This window comes from Heloderma suspectum, chromosome 2 (genome assembly GCF_057233095.1).
Source record: "Heloderma suspectum isolate Gila_16-S chromosome 2, 16-S_ref, whole genome shotgun sequence".
Lineage (NCBI taxonomy): Eukaryota > Metazoa > Chordata > Lepidosauria > Squamata > Helodermatidae > Heloderma > Heloderma suspectum.
This window is the reverse complement of record NC_139459.1, coordinates 338089432-338105199: the sequence shown is the minus strand read 5'-3', so window position 1 is coordinate 338105199 and position 15768 is coordinate 338089432. Positions and strand designations below refer to the sequence as shown.

The window sequence follows — 15768 nt, the reverse complement described above, 5'->3', positions numbered from 1 at the left end:
CTCTTCCCCAGCCCCCTGAAAATGCTACACACAGAGTTAGAAGACTCTGCGAAATAGGGTGGGGGATCCCCCAAAATCTGGCAGAGGTGCATTCCATGGGCGGAGCCCTTTGTCTTGCAGAAGGCAGATCTTGGATCCAACCCTAGACCTAGAAGTGATGTTGGTAATTCCATTTACTTCTATTTCTTAAAAAAAAATCAGAAATAACAAATGGGCAAAGTACCCATTTCATCATTCCCTATTTTTTTATTTATTACATCCCACTCCTCCTCCAAAGGGCTCAAAACAGTTTATACATGGTTCCCAAGGGGTCTCCCATCTGGCAACTCACAGGGACAGACCTGGCTAGCTTCAACATAGGACTGCATTGTTTGCTTTCAGAAGCTGAAACTTTGTGCAGCATTTAAAAACAAACCAACCCAAACTCTACTTTTATTCTATAGGGGAGAGCGATGCCAAATCATCCAATCATTTCATCCAATTTTGGGACACTGTATCTAGTCTGTTTTCAAAATTACTCTCCAGATTTGCTATATTTCCAAAGGGAACATACATTTTTCATTTGTTCGAGACAGTTTGTAAGCTTACCTGCATGGCCTGTTTGTTGTTTCCTGCTTGTTTGCTTCACGTCCATCCATCTTGAGACCGGAGAAGTCTGTAGATATGGAGAGAGAGAGACACTCATTTCTTGTAGACATGAGAAAACATTACGCCCTGGCATAGAAACACTTTTTAAAAATAATATCTAGTCTGAGGAAGAGTCTTGTAACACTCTAAAGCTTGCACTCTTGTATACTGATTTGTCCAAATTCTAGTCTCTGATCTGTGTGTTTTTTTGGTCTATGAGACCAAAAAGGCTACTAACGATGCAATCCTATGCATGTTTAGGCTGAAAAAAGTCCTACAATTACCAGTATTCCCCAGCCAGCCATGCTTTTTCTGTCTAAACATGCATAGGGTTGACCCTAAACAAGTGATGTCTTTTAGTCTGGAATGTGTCCCTGGTGGTGGTGATAATGGAGAAGAGAACCCATTTTTAAATTGCTTGTGCATTGTACTCCATGCAATTTTACAAATATGGAAAATGCAGAAAGCCAATTTGCATTGCTTGCAGGAACAGCCTAGGCTTCCAGACTTCAAACATCACCTCTGTTGCACAAGTGCATGCTGGCTTCTCTCATTATTGAATGTGTTTTGTTTCCATTTCAGCCTTCAGTTGGTAGCTAGCAGTCATTGACTGTATTTGGTGTAAATCTACTTTGTTTTTTAGTATGTGGCTTTTGCCAGGTAGACAACTAATAAAAGTTTCATGTGGGAATCTGTAACCATCTAACTTTTGTTGCTCACATCAGCCTCTTATTTCCCATGATGTAGTTAAGTTTTCAGTTTAGCAATCGGAGTGGTCTTCTAGCATTTTTGAGAACAGACCACTTTGAGACATCAGCTCAAGAGTTGGGGGACCCTCCAGAACAGGGTGCTGAGGACTGCAGGAGGGGGAACCGGCCATATGCCTCCCCTCTTCTGTCCTGCCATGCAAACAGAAGCATTCTCAGCACACCAGTGAACATTCCCGACAGCCAAAAAGATGGATCCAACCCACAATTTTGTGCATTTTGTCATGTTTCCAAATAAGCATTAGGCTTTGAATACAGGGTTGCCTGTGTACTGCAAAAACCTGCCAGTACTCAACAGATCTGCAGTAGGTGACACCATGACAAATACCTGGAATATTTAGTTGACAGAACAGATACAACTGATGATTAAAAAACCTTTTGGATTAAATATCTGGATGATTTTGGCTGGATAGAGGTGAGAGGGCTGGAGAGGAGGTAGTTTGCAGTAGATAAGGCAAGATATGACCACAGCATAAACCATAACCTTTCCAGAAGGGGTAGAGAAGAAGGCCTGCATTTTCTTTAATCCTGCAGCAGCCCTAACAACCAGATCACCTTCACATAGCAACTATATAAATTTTAGAAGAAATCAAGCACTTTTTTAGTGACTCTTACACAAAATTGTTTGACGCTCCTTCCTTATAGACTACATGTAGGTAGACAGTTGGTCTTCCAACTTCTTGTTTTAAGCAACTTCCACTGGGGTAGCCATATTAGTCTGTTACAGCAAAAACAGCAAGCACCACGAAGTCTTGTAGCAGCTTAAAGGATTTATAATTATGCCATAATTATTATGGCATATTTCCAGAGGGCCACTCGTGGTAAGTCTGTTGCAGCAAAAACAACACAGGGTTTTGCCCCACTGAAAAGCTTAACAAATTTTAGCATAAGCTTCCAGTCAAAATATTATGTCAAAATAAATTTGTCAAGATGCCACAAGACCTTTTCTTGTTATTCTGGCATAACCTTCCATGGGACTAGATTCTATGTCCCAGTCTCCACAGAGGGAATTTGGGGGCGGGGAGAAAGAAATCACTTCCCCTCAGCCCCATTTTGAACGTAACCATTTCAGAGACTGTGTTTGTTGGGCCTGCCCAACTCCAACCCTTAGACCGGAAGAGCTTCTCCTGACGCCTATACGGCCAGTGCTTCCGCCCAATTGGACCACAGAGAACACACTAGCGGCCTGGAGCGACCAACTCTGGAATTCGTCTACCCCTGCGCGATCCCTCCTCCAAATTCGGTGGGACAACTCTATGGTAATTTTGCGGGCTCGGAGCTGTGGGTCTCGCGCCAAGCTGCTGCACCGACAGCCGCAGCAGGAGCACCGGCATCCCCGCGCCCGGCCCAAGGGCGGCGGCAGCAGAAAGGACGACATGAACTCCCGCCCGGCCCCGCTGCCTCGAGCCACCCCCTGGCGCTCCCTGCCTTGCCCGCGCGCCGAACTCCGCCTCGACCTGGTGCTCTGCGGCGGGCAGACCTTCCGGTTAGTGCGCCCCCTCGCGGCTCCGAGTGTGGAACTGCAAGCTGCTCTGAAGAATTCCCTCTTGAATTGCCTCCAATTGCCCTGAGCCCCTCCCCCTCCCCCTCCCCCTCCCCCTCCCCCTCCCCCTCCCATATTGCCCTGATCCTGGAGCCAGGGTGGCCACCTGGTTTCTTCTTCTTCTTGGCAAGGCAGTGATGGAGAAAGCTGCCTTTCTAAAGGCACATAAGGGGGGGTGGCGGAGTAGATGTTGGCAACTCTGTCCCTGCCCTCTTGGTGCTGTGCAGTGTCCTCACTGACCCTTAACCCCGCCACCGCTCCATTTCTTTTTGCAAAGAGGGGAGGGAATCCACTTGATTTTTAGGCCGCTGTTTATATCTGCTAGGCAGCCATCTCTCCCCTCCACACCCCACAGTAATGCATCTGTAGAACGCAGCTGTAGTACATTGAAGCCTATGTGATTGACAGATGGTGCTTAATTCAATCCTTTTAAAGCCTTCTTCTGCCTGTATAAACATCTTGATTTCATAAGTTGAATAGTATAGCTTACTGAATTCTTTTAATTCACTCTTGAGAGAGGATTGCATGACCTGTCCAGGATGTTACCCTTTGGGGGCTCTTGCTGGAATTGGAGAATGCCAACCTTGAAAGAAAGTTAACATCAGAGCTATTTTTTGCTGTTGCCATGTTGCAGTTGCTGTAAGAAGCATGCATGTATGTACACCAAGGGGCTATATAGGTGGGCTATTGTGTAGCATAGCATGAAATGTATGTGCTGTTCATGAGTGTATATGCAGTGTGGCCACACGGAAATCTGCCTGTTCACAAGAGGCATGCAGAGGTGACCGGTTCGGTGTTTAAGGTGCATTTGATGATGAGGCTGTGTGTGCTGGCCCCCAAGCTACACTCTGAGATCTTTCATGGCCAGGTCACTATCAAGAAATACAGATTTGGCCTGAACGTCAGATTTTATTTATTTATTTATTTATTAGGGGGATTTCTAGAGCATAAGAAGAGCCATGCTGGATCCGACCAAGGGTCCATCTAGTCCAGCATTCTGTTCACACGGTGGCCAACCAGCTGTTGACCAGGAACCCACATGAGCACAACAGCACCCTCCTGCCCATGTTCCCCAGCAACTGGTGTACATAGGCTCACTGCCTCTGGTACTGGAGGTAGCACATAGCCATCAAGACTAGGAGCCATTGATAGACTTCTCTTCCAGGAATTTGTCTAACCCCCTTTTAAAGCTATCCAAATTAGTGGCCATCACTACATCCTGTGGTAGCGAATCCCATAGTTTAACTATGTGCTGTGTGAAGAAGTACTTCCTTTTATCTGTCCTGAATCTCCCACCAATCAGCTTCATGGGATGACCCCAGGTTCTAGTATTATGTGAGAGGGAGAAAAAAGTCTCCCTATCCTTCAAATAAATCTTCCAGCAATATGACAATGGAACTAATTCCCTGTGGAGGTGGTGGGCTCTCCCACACTGGAGGCATTCAAGATGAGGCTGGACAGCCATCTGTCAGGGATGCTCTGACCTGGATTCCTGCACTGAGCAGGGGGTTGGACTTGATGCTGTTGTAGGCCCCTTCCAGCCCTGTTGTTCTATGATTCTAAATTCCCAGGGTTGCTTACAGCATAAAACTGTCTTCCCTGACCTGATATCCTCCAGATGTTTTGGAATATAACTCCTATCATTCCTAATCACTGGTCATGTTGGCTGGGTCTTAGAGGAATTCTATTCCCAAACCTCCGGAGGGCACCAGAGTGGGGAAGGCTAATGTAGAGATTAGAAATATAGCAAGAATAGATAGGAGCATAGGAAGCAGCCTTACACTGGGTCAGACCACTTGTCCATCTAGCCTGGTATTGTCAACACCGACTGGCAGTGGCTCTCCAGGGTTTCAGGTAGGCTTTTTTCCAGCACTACCTGGAGATGCCAGGGAGCGAACCTGGGACCTTCTGCATGCCAAGCATGTGCTCTGTCACCGAGCCATGGCCTCACACCTTATAAAGCATACAGTACTCGCAAAATGTAGAGGGAGGAGCACCCATGCTCATGCACTATTGATAGATGAGAGTAGAGAAGCAGTGTGGTGTTTGGGGAGGAGGAGAGAGGAAACTTTCCTTCCATAAATTTCCTTATGTTTGTTTTGTTCATTTATGTATTTATTATTGGCATTTATATATTACATTATCTGCTAAAAAGTCAGTGCAAGTTATGGAACCCAAGCCACTGTTTAGAACAGTTAACCTGTTGCAACCCATGATTTTGAGGCCCTCAGACATTTTCCATGGGCCCCCTCAGCCTGCAAGAAGCGGGGTGAGCAAGTTCCAAGTGAAGCACTGCTAAGGAATTTATAGGTCAAATACTGGCCTTTGGCCCCCATGGATAATTGCCCTGTGAAGCTAACCATAAGAGGAGGTGGGAGGCCCCGGTTAGCTTTCTTGAACAACAGTTGGCCTGTCCCTGCTGCTGACTAGGCCTGCCCCTAACTAGGCCTGTCTCTCTTACTAACTAGGCTTGTCCCTAACTAAGCCTGTCCCTGTTGCTAACTAGGCTTGTCCCTGTTGCTAATTAGGCTTGTCCCTGCTGCTAACTAGGCCTATGTTTCTCAGGTGGTCGGAGACCAGCCCTGGCTACTGGACTGGTGTGCTGGCAGGACGGGTTTGGACCCTCACACAGTCAGAGGAACAGCTCTGGTACACACTGCACGATGAGGACAAGGAGGAGGGTAGCAGCAGGGAAGAAGATGGCCTCTCCGAACCACCACTGAAGAAAGGAAAGAAGCAGACACAGTCTGACACAAGCCGTGCTGGGACGAGTGAACGCTCAGGTGGCCATTTGTCAGGAGAACTGATCCGGGGAATGGATGGACTGACTCCCTCACAGATCCTCCAGGACTATTTCCAGCTACACGTCAACCTATCAGCGTTGTACCAGGGTTGGTCTTATGTTGACTCACACTTCCGGGAGGTAGCCATCAAGTTCCCAGGTAGGTGAGTTCAGGGATGGTGCTGGGATTTTGAGGCTTGATAATGGTGTCTTTGTGCAAGCAAAGTATGGAAGGGGGAGGAGAGGGTGCAGCCTCCAGGTAGCGCATCAGCATAATTCAGGAGAGACAGGGCAGGTAGCCTTGGTCTCTGGACCTTTATTTGCAGGTAATTGACCTGCATCAGGACTATTTGCATGCTACCAAGTGTGCAGAGTTCCGCACAGTAGCTGTTGCAGGATTTGGGGTTCTTAATTAGTTTCCTTCATTTTTTTCCCCTTTTATTTTAAGAAACCAAAATTCTAGTCCTCATGGCTTCAGGGAGAACTCTAGAAATACACAGACAAGTGATGCTAAAGAGAGGATCTATTGCACAGAGATCTCTCTGATCCCTGTAATGGATACCTAGCTCTGTGCATGCCTGTGTTGGAAAAGTCCAGAAATCTGTGGCACAGTCGCCCTCATTCAGCACCAAGAAAAGCTGAGTTCCATGACCTCTATTTAAAAAAAATGGCAACTAAGTCCATTTGCATGAATTGCTTATACATAAAGGGTGGAATTCAACATTATGCGTAAGTGAACTTCTGCTTGCGCAATGGGGCTTTCTCCTACTCCCTGCAGCCTCCTTCACTCTCCCAAAATCTGTTCTGGAGGATTCCCCAAGCCTCCAGAGCAGATTTTAAGGATGCACAGGGGGCTGTGGGTAGGAAGGGGAAATCATCCATTCCACCGATGGAAGCAATTCCTTTATCAGGAGGACTTGATTGGATACCACCCATTGTATTCTGCTGCTAATGGGAGGTCAAAAGGAGGTATCAGACCATCTGACCAACAATCCTATTCAGTCCGACTTCCTCCTCCGAAGGGGTTTACTTCTGATATTTCACCATGCATTGCCTGCACATTTCCCAGCTTAATTATTTTGCACTTCTAAGGACTAGAAACCTGCACTTTTTTAAAAAAAAGTAAGACTCTCAGGTGACTGAATTCTGTGCCCAACAATACATCCCACAAGGCTGCAGAACACACACAGTTCTGTACATTGAGAGCTGTCAGCTTATTTATATGGTCTGCATGTTTCAAGCTTTATGTGTAAACTGGGTGTTTGGCTGCTTATCTGCCTGCCTGCGTCCCCCTACCCTCTCAGGGGTGCGGGTGCTGCGACAGGACCCCGTGGAATGCCTCTTCTCCTTCATCTGCACCTCCAACAACCATTTGTCACGCATCACCAACATGATCCAGCACCTGTGCCAGGCCTTTGGACGCCGCCTCTGTCAACTGGACACCAAGACGTACCACACATTCCCCTCACTGCAGGCAATGGCGGGTAAGGAGGCTTTCTGGGCACAGATGGACCAAGGGGGAGGCTGGCTAAAAAATCGGCAGGACTTGAATGCAACAGAGCAGGGCACATGCAGGCTTTTCTGGTAAAATCGGAGAGATGCTGTGACATCTTTCAGTTCACACTTGCATTTGGGCTTGGGGGAGATCAGGTTGCTTGACTGAACTAATAAAGCAGAAAATATTAGGGTAACTTCTGCTAAATGCTTTTAAATGGCAGGTGGATAGGTTCTCTGATCAGGACTGGTTATATTGGCCAGTTCTGAGCCCATATCCTTTTGACTCAACAGTGTCTTCTGTATCCTATTGTTCTATGTGTCTACATCAGCCTTGCCCAAGCTGGTGCCCTCCAGAGGTTTTGGACTACAACTCCCATCTGCCCCCAGTCAGCATGGCCAGTGGTTAATGAAGATAGGTATTGTAGTCCAAATCATCTGAAGACCAGGTTGAGAAAGGCATGTCTAAATCCTCCTCTGCTTACCATACCTGTCCCAAAAGATGGAGTGAATACGTAGTTTTTAAGAAATTCCCTGCCCAATCCCAATAAGGAAGCAATTGTGAAACCAATGTATAATATGCAATGCTAATGTATTTATGCAAATATATTTTGCATAATTTATTCCAGTTGCAAAACGCTGAGTTTCTGGTTGTAGAAACCAGCCGAAGCCCCAGCTAGAAGACCTGAAGCCGGCACTTCAGCCAGGGACCTGATGACATCAGAGGGTGGGGCCCCACTCCCTGATATTGTCCTGGCCTGTGTGGCGGGGGGGACAATCTGGCCCCTGGAGCAAATATGGTTCCCCACCCCTCTTTTAAGATAACCAGTTAATTGAGCAATAGCCATTTCTTTTTGGAAATAATAATTATTTCCAGATATTTTCTGGATACATGTTTTTCTCTGTTTGATGATAGCATTTCTTCTAAGGGGGATGACCCTTCTTTGCATAATCTGTTGCAGGAGCAGACACAGAAGCCCGGCTGAGAGACCTGGGTTTTGGATATCGGGCACGGTTTGTTAGCGAAAGCGCCCGTGCTGTTCTGAAGACACTCGGTGGCGCCGCCGGCCTGCAGCAGTTGCGCACCGTCCCTTACGAACAGGCTCGGCATGCCTTGTGCACCCTTCCCGGAGTGGGAGCCAAGGTGGGTGTGAATTGGGCACTTGACCCTGCCGTGGCCATGGTAAACAAAGCTGTGAGGCCTCAGGAGGGCTGCTGGCTGTGGCTGTTTGTGGTGGTATGAGAATTGCTGTGGTTGTGGTTGGAGAGAAGGGGGTGTAGGTCAATGGGTGCTTTCAGCTTTGCCCTGGGCATCCAATTGTAGCTGTGTGACCTTTGGGAATGGCCTACAGGACTATTATGGTGGCTCAGTGTTGTTCAACTCCCTTGCAGGTGGCTGACTGTGTGTGCCTCATGGCGCTGGACAAGGCCGAGGCGGTGCCCGTGGACACACATATATGGCAGGTTGCCAAACGGTACTATGGCCAAGAGCTGGGCATGGGGGCCCGCAGCGTGACGGAGCGTGTGCATCGAGAGATTGGTGAGGGCTGGTGGGGTCAGATACCTGTCTCTTGCGAACCAAACATATCACAGTGCCTGATTCCCTTGCATTTCTGTTCATAACGCAGCCTCGGGCTTCTGTTTCCCATTGGGACTCTGTCACCTAGACCTTGTTCCCTCTGCTTGTTGCTGTCAGTTTTAGACAGGAACAGTAAGGCCGACTGCTCAAGCACCAGTTCCAGGAAACACGCAGAAGTCCCGCTGAATCAGCCTGACGGCCTGCCTCGGGTGGGAGTACCTTTTTTCGCTCAAGGGTCACATTGGCTCCAGGCAACCATGCTGGCTACATGCCAGCAGTGGGTGGTGCCCTAGCCTAAAGTGGGTGGAGTCAGCCTACTGCTGACATGCAGCCCCCAATATGCTTGCTCAGACACTCACACTCTCTCACACATGCGCACACTCTCTCTCTCTCTCTCTCTCACACACACACACACACACACACACACACAGCCAGAGCAGCTCCTTTTCCCCTGCTGCTTCAGCGAAGAAGAGGGAGCTCCACTTCAAGGCTCCCAACAGGAAAGCTGAGCAGGCATGTGGAGCCTCTTCTGCAGGGGGCTTCAGGGACATGAGGGACCCATGGGCCAAATTTAGCCGCTGGGCTGGAGGCTCCTCAGCCCTGGCCTGTCTAATCCAGCCTCTTGTTTCCCACAGTGGCAAAGCAGATGCCTCGGGGAAGCCCACGAGCAGAGTAGGAGGGCGGTATTCCTGTCCTGCTGTGCTCCCCCACCAACTGGTACCAGGAGGTATGCTGCCTCTGATACTGGAGGTAGCATTTAGCCATCATGACTAATAGCCGTGGACAGCCTTGTCCCCTCTGGATTTGTCTAATCGTCTTTTAAAGATGTCAGAGTTGGTGGCCATCACTACACCTTGTGATAGCAAATCCCATAGTTTAACTCTGTGCTGTGTGAAGAAGTACTGCCTTTTGTCTGTCCTGACTCTCCCACCATTCAGCTTCATGGGATGACCCCGGGTTCTAGTACTGAGAGAGAGGGAAAGAAACTTCTCCCTATCCTCGCTTTCTAAACTATGCATAATCTTAAACCGCTCTATGATGCCCCTGTTTATTCACTGTTTTTTAAGCTACCCCCCCTCCCCAAGTTGTAACCTTTCCTCATAGGAGAGATTCCCCAACACCCTGATCATCTTGGTTGTCCTTTTCGGCACTTTCTCCAGCTCTACAATATCTTTTTTGATTACCATGTTGGGGAACATGAGTGGGAGGGTGCAATCTACTTCACTCATGTCCAGCTTGTGGGCTTTTCATAGGCATCCCAGGTAGCCACCGTGGGAACAGAATTCTGGACTGGAATGACCTCATTCCTGTCCTAACAGTGGCAAATATAGTTATTTGTTTAAGGATTTATTTCCTGCCATCTCAGCGTCTAACAAAATCGATTGGAATTAAACAATGTAAAACTAAACAATTTTTTTAAAAAGTCAAGGGCAGCCGCCAAAAACAAAGATAAGATGGTGATAATAATAATAGCAAGCCAGCAAGAAGAATAAACATTAGACTAATCCTCCAGTTAAAAGAGCAACCAGATATCATAAAAAGCAATCAAATATTATTAAAAAACTGAGAGAATTAGATGGACTTTGCCTGTTGCCTAAAAGATAATGAGAATGTCCCAGCAAATGTCCCTACAGTGGGAGCTTGGGTGCCTCCAGTGCAAAGGCCCCCTCCCCATTAGTCACTCACTGAATGTTAGAAGGCATAAGCGGCTGGAGAAGGCAGGTTGGTGTAGGAAAAAGAGGTTCCTCAGCTAGCAGGTCCCAGGCCATTTAGGGCTTTAATCTCCTCCCTGCTGGGAGCCTGAAAGGGAATAATAATAATAATACACGAGATGGCATGGACCATCTCAAGAGGTGGAGCCTTACTCCATCCACCAGCCAAGGCAGTCAAGCTTGCCTCTCTGCAGCTCCCTAATTAGCCTGCTCTTGATTGCTCTGTCTCCAGGGAACTTCTTCCGGAGCCTGTGGGGGCCATATGCCGGATGGGCGCAGGCGGTGAGTAATGAGTGCCAATCCTCTTCCTTCCACTGACAATTTGAACATGTGTGGTGGCTGGGCCTGGCTGTAAGGAGGTGAGATACAAGACGGGCACCCTCCCTCTCACCTTATGCTGTGTATGTGCGTTTCACAGTTATATTGTCCAAGGACAGAAACTGGTTTGGGGTATATAATTGAGCATTTTAAACATCTTTCGTTTTTCATTTTAGAAAGCAAGTTTCTAGCCAGTCAGGGGTAAGACCATAGGCTTCAAGGTGCATGGGCAATGCTTGGTAATTATCTCACAAGCAAGAAAGGAAGCAGAGCACAGTTCCTAGTGGCCAGGACATGGGGCTTCCCTACCCTACAGAGCTTCTTGGCCCTTCCTGCAACTGGCAGTAGGAGAAGGATCGAGGCAAATTTGATCCAGCTTTTCTTGTCACAGTGTGTGGGTCTCTTGCAAGAGGTTTTTTAAAATTTTATGCCAGGGGTCAACCTTTTTTGGGTCAGTGGACACATTTGGAATGTTGAGAGAATGTCATGGGCATTCTCCCAAGATGGCTGCCGTGGAGTGGGGGGGGGGGGCATTTGTAAAATGGCTACCATGGTGGACATGGCTGGTCACTCACAACACACTCATTTCCCAGAAGGCAAACTGGCAAGACAAAAAGAAAAGCAACTTGCCCAAGGACCTAAGTACAAGTGGGGTTTGAGCTCCAAAAGACAAAACTATGCTTTTGAACCCAATTACAGATGGCACTGGAGGGCAGCTCTTTGCTTTGCAACACACCAGTCTCCCAGTTAAAAACGCATTAATTTAAAAAATCTGGAGAAATAAAATAAAGATCAGGAGAGACAGGGAGCCTGGCAGATACCAAGAGATGAGTCCAAGGGCATCACTTTGGAGAACACAGTTCTGGGCTACATTAAGAACATAAGAGACCTGAAGCTGGATGAGACCAAAGGTCCATCTCGTCCAGCATTCTGCTTCTCACTGTGGCCAAACAGATGCCTCCAGGAAGCCCATAAGCAGGTCTTGAAGGCAATCGTCCTTCCCCGTCCCCCACCCAGCAATACTGCTGCTGAACACAGAGGTTCCATTGAGCCATCATAGTTCATAGCCATCGACAAGTGGGACCTGCAGTAACGTGTGTGGTATCCTGCTGTGCTCATGTTCTCCCCCTTCTCTCCCTGTCTTCCTCATGCATCCTCCCTCCCTCCCCACATCTCTTGCTTCCTCTTTTTCCATTTTGAATGAGACCCATGGTGACCATGCTCCCGCTCCCCTTTTCCCCACACAGACGCATGCATAGTCTACTACTTGTCTGTTTCCCTGGGGCTAATTACTTTTATGTTCTTCTGCAAATCTCCAGGTTCCCCCAAGCATGCAGAGACCTTCCTCTTGGTCAGGGGTGCAGCTTTATGCCATTCATAGTGATTGGCACACCTGGCCCAAGTTGGCTATTAGAGGGAATGAGAGACCCACCCTCCATGATTTTTTGTCTAATCCTTTTATATTGGATTATCTAAGTTGATTTTATTGTGATTTTATTTGTAGTATTATTGTAAAACACCTAAATAAATATTTTATGAGGCGTTCATTAAATGTAATAAATAAATTTAACGCCTTCTAAGCTAGTGGCCATCATTACATTTTGTGGCAGTGAATTCTATAAATGAATTATGTGTTATTATTTATTCATTTGATTATAAGAAGTTGCTTCCTTCTCTGCCTGTACACATGGAGGAAAGCATACATCTCTGTAGATGCTGAATCTAAGGCAGCCTTCCACAACCTGATGTAGTCCAAAACATCTGGAAGACAACACAGAACATCCCTGATCATTGGCCATGTTGGTAGTGGCTGATGGGCATTGTAGTCCAAAACAACCAGGTTGGGGGAGACTAAGGGGTACGTTCCTGCCCTCTTTTAAATGGTCTGAGTGAGAGAGTGTGCATACACATACATTCCCATCTTTTGCCTGTATGAGAATTTGCAATTTGTGTACAGGACAGGGGTGGGCAATTTCAGAGGGTCTGTGGGCTTATCCCCCCCTCCCCGGAATCCACTAGGGGTCCCACACACACACTGCCTCTGCCAAACTCAGCAGCAATTTGGGGGCAGCGCAGCCCACATGTGGCCCGTCCCTGGTATAGGGAAATGAGCACGGGCCACAGGTGGAGTTTGCATCTTCTGAGACAGTTGGCAAAATCCTAGCCACAACCCCCTTGGGCAGCCTAGGTCTCCTCTCCTGGGAGGCACGTGTCCTGTCCACCCGGCCCTGCGGTCATGCTTCCCTCCGACGTTGCCTGTTTTCAGGTTACCCCTAAATATCTTCATAATTTTGGCTTTCTTCCTTCATCAGGTTCTTTTTTGTGCGGATCTAAGGAAATACCAGGAGTCTCCTGATCCAGATGCCAAACACCGCTGTGTCAAAGTGGCCAGGAGCAGCCACTCTACCTTGACATCATAATCCTTTTTGCAGCCCCAGTATTCTTTGTGTGTCTGATTCAGGCAAGTAAGAGAACTGTCTCCTCTACAGGGCTGGAGCCAGATAGAGAAACCTCCCCCCATGACAACAGGCCGCTGTCTGAGCTGCTGAAGAAAGGGCCCGAGGGGTGTGCGTTGTGGACCTCCTAATTAAGCTGTTGCTGTTTGGTTTTCTTCCCACCAGGGGTCACTTGTGGTCTAAGCATGATGTGTAGCTGCCATGTATTTTATAGAATAGAATGCTTTTTCCTGTAGCTTTTGTCACTTGCTTTGGCCTTGCAGTTCAGTATTACTGTGGTGTAGGCCAGTTTCTCAGGCCACTGCAGGCGTGTTCCCTCCTTGCCAGAACCAGGGCCATAGACTTTGGTCAGAAAGATGGGTGGTTACCTCACTTCAAAAAAGTAATCCTACACTCAGTGAGCCCGAGGTGGATTGAGCGGCAGCCAGTGAGGGCTGAAGTCTCATTGCTATTAGTGGTCTTGTTGTTGGCTGTCTAGATCCGGGGGGGGGGGGAGACTGGTGGCCTTTGACCCAGATCCACTCCCACTAAGGAATTCCATCTGGACCATTGGGCCTACTAAACTTCAGTCTAGATGTGGCTAAAAAGTTAGGCCACAGTGTCACTGGTAATTAAAGGGAAGTTATTTCATGGTTTAAGAGAGAGATGTTATCCTTAAATTTCACAACTCTCTAATCTACATGTTAACTCGTAAAACGTTTGTATATACAGCTGTGTCTGTGTGCGTGTGCTCTGTAATGGCAAAGCCCTTGCTGCTGGATGGCTCTCAACTTCATATTATGGAGCCTGACTGCTCGTGAAAGGTCAGTTTGTGTGGAAAAATACACTACCACTCTGCCAGGCCACTGGCTGGAGAGCAGAGGGGTCCCCAAAAATACAGAAATCAGCCATCTCTGGCCTAAGTCATGTACTGTATCTCTGCCCTCTGGCTGTGTTTGTCTTTTAGGGTACTTTCAGTTTTTGGCTCTGATTTTTACTAAAATTAGTCATGATTAAGTCCCCAGTGAACAAGTTCGGAGTGACTAACTCATGTCTCATTGCATTCAGTGGGACTAAGGCGACAATGCTGTGCACACTTACCTGGGAGTATGCCCAATTGAACTCAGTGGGACTTAGTTCTGAGTAGATGAATCGGACTGTGCTGTCAGTCAAGACCAGCTTTAGCTGGTTAGCGGGTGTTAAGTTTTGCAGGTGATCATATTCTAAATGAGAGAACTGGTCACTCCTAGTTGATGTGGGGACAGCAGGAAGGTTGTTTGCTGGTAGTTCAGAGGCTGAAATGGCTACCATTGTGCCAAACCCAGCAGTAACAAGAATCTCTTCTGAAAGGTACCTCTTGTCTCCCTTCTGGTTTGATGTTATAGAGCCCATTCCACCTTTTGGAAGCGACCTTATTCTTACCTTGTAAAATAGGCCCTCTTCCCCATCCCAAGCTATATGTGTGCATATACATATATATCAAACAACATCCTCCATTTTCTCTTGCTTATCTCTAGCTCCCGTCCCCCTTCTACTTTTTCTGCCTAACTCTCCTTTTCTCTTGTTCTTGTTGTTAATATCCTCCATTTCTATAATGACATTTTAAATGATATTTTGTCAGCTAAACTGTGAGTATGCTGCAGTCAAAGCTAAGCACTTTTCAGTTCTGCTGATTTCAGTGGGAGAGGCTTAAAATGTGCTTGGGTCTCCCTGTCAAAATTAATGGAATTTTAGAAGCGTGCAATTTGGGCTGGCATGACTTGGTTCTTTATCATCTGAAGTTTCAGCAAACCATGATTTGCAGTCTTATTTCCTATTCTCATGCCCACCCCTTCCTTTTCTCTTGATTATCCTAGATTGTGAGCTGCTTTGGGCAGAGACCTATTTATTTTTATCCTTTTATAAAGTGTTTAGCCTACTTTTAGGTGCTGTATCAACAATGCTAAACAATAAACAGCGATGGTTTGTCCTCTGGGACGCTTTCTTTGAGCCTCGTTTGTCCCTTAGAAATGGATCCAGCAACTGTGTTTACAGCACACCTGCTCCCTGGGTCAGAGGTTCCTCCTTTTCTCCCAGCCCTTCACAGACAGATGGGGCAGATAAAGCCATGCGCACTTCCTTCCCTTTTAATACAAGAACAAGCAACAAAATAGAAACTTCAAGTTAGAAAGTTCCTCTTGAACCAAGAGGGTGAAAGGAGAGGACAACAGAGCAAAGGGAGTAGCTGTGGGCTTCAAGATCAGGCAGGTGAGCAAGGGAGGAGGGACTGGACAGCAGGAAGAATCCTGGTGGTGCCAGGGCAAGACTGGGTGAAGACAGGCAAAGATTTTAAAGAGCAAAGTCAGTGGGATCTTCACCCGAGGTGTGACCTGGCCTTTGCAACTGTTGTTGGAAATGTACTGGCTAGCAAGTTGAATGCTGGATAGCTGAGTTGCTTCCCATGCCAAGGAGAAGTGCCAAGCCTCAGTCCAGCTCACCCATTCTAGTTCACGCCTGCTGCCCAACGTTTAA

At 47.4% G+C, this 15768-nt stretch overlaps 1 protein-coding gene and 1 long non-coding RNA gene across 5 annotated transcripts in view; one reads left to right on the top strand and one right to left on the bottom strand.

Moving 5' to 3' along the window:
* The window catches only part of LOC146355112 (uncharacterized), a 39570-nt gene extending 37174 nt beyond the window's left edge, over positions 1-2396 (bottom strand). For both annotated transcript variants that reach the window (XR_014788584.1, XR_014788583.1), the window contains exons 1-2: positions 2010-2396; positions 589-655 (exon numbers count right to left, since the gene is read on the bottom strand). This is a non-coding gene — a long non-coding RNA (uncharacterized LOC146355112). The remainder of the gene's footprint in view (positions 1-588; positions 656-2009) is intronic.
* On the top strand, positions 2359-15245 carry OGG1 (8-oxoguanine DNA glycosylase). Of its 3 annotated transcripts, none has more exons than XM_084840597.1 (7): positions 2359-2880; positions 5503-5879; positions 7024-7203; positions 8176-8357; positions 8606-8753; positions 10737-10786; positions 13135-15245. In XM_084840597.1, exons 1-7 carry the CDS (start codon positions 2366-2368, stop codon positions 13240-13242), a joined length of 1560 nt encoding a protein of 519 aa, XP_084696723.1. In that variant the 5' UTR covers positions 2359-2365; the 3' UTR covers positions 13243-15245. The 3 variants fall into 3 exon arrangements, with proteins under 3 accessions (XP_084696723.1, XP_084696722.1, XP_084696724.1); XM_084840596.1 differs by lacking the exon at positions 13135-15245 and adding an exon at positions 12142-12400; XM_084840598.1 differs by lacking the exon at positions 10737-10786 and having other exon boundaries at positions 13135-15238.
* The last annotated feature ends 523 nt before the right edge of the window (positions 15246-15768 follow it).

Coding starts and splice junctions, on each gene's coding strand:
- OGG1 (XM_084840596.1), top strand. CDS start 2,366: ATGGGACTAGATTCTATGTCCCAGTCTCCACAGAGGGAATTTGGGGGC. Junction 2,881..5,502: donor TGCGGCGGGCAGACCTTCCG/GTTAGTGCGCCC, acceptor TATGTTTCTCAG/GTGGTCGGAGACCAGCCCTG. Junction 10,787..12,141: donor ATGCCGGATGGGCGCAGGCG/GTGAGTAATGAG, acceptor GCAAATCTCCAG/GTTCCCCCAAGCATGCAGAG.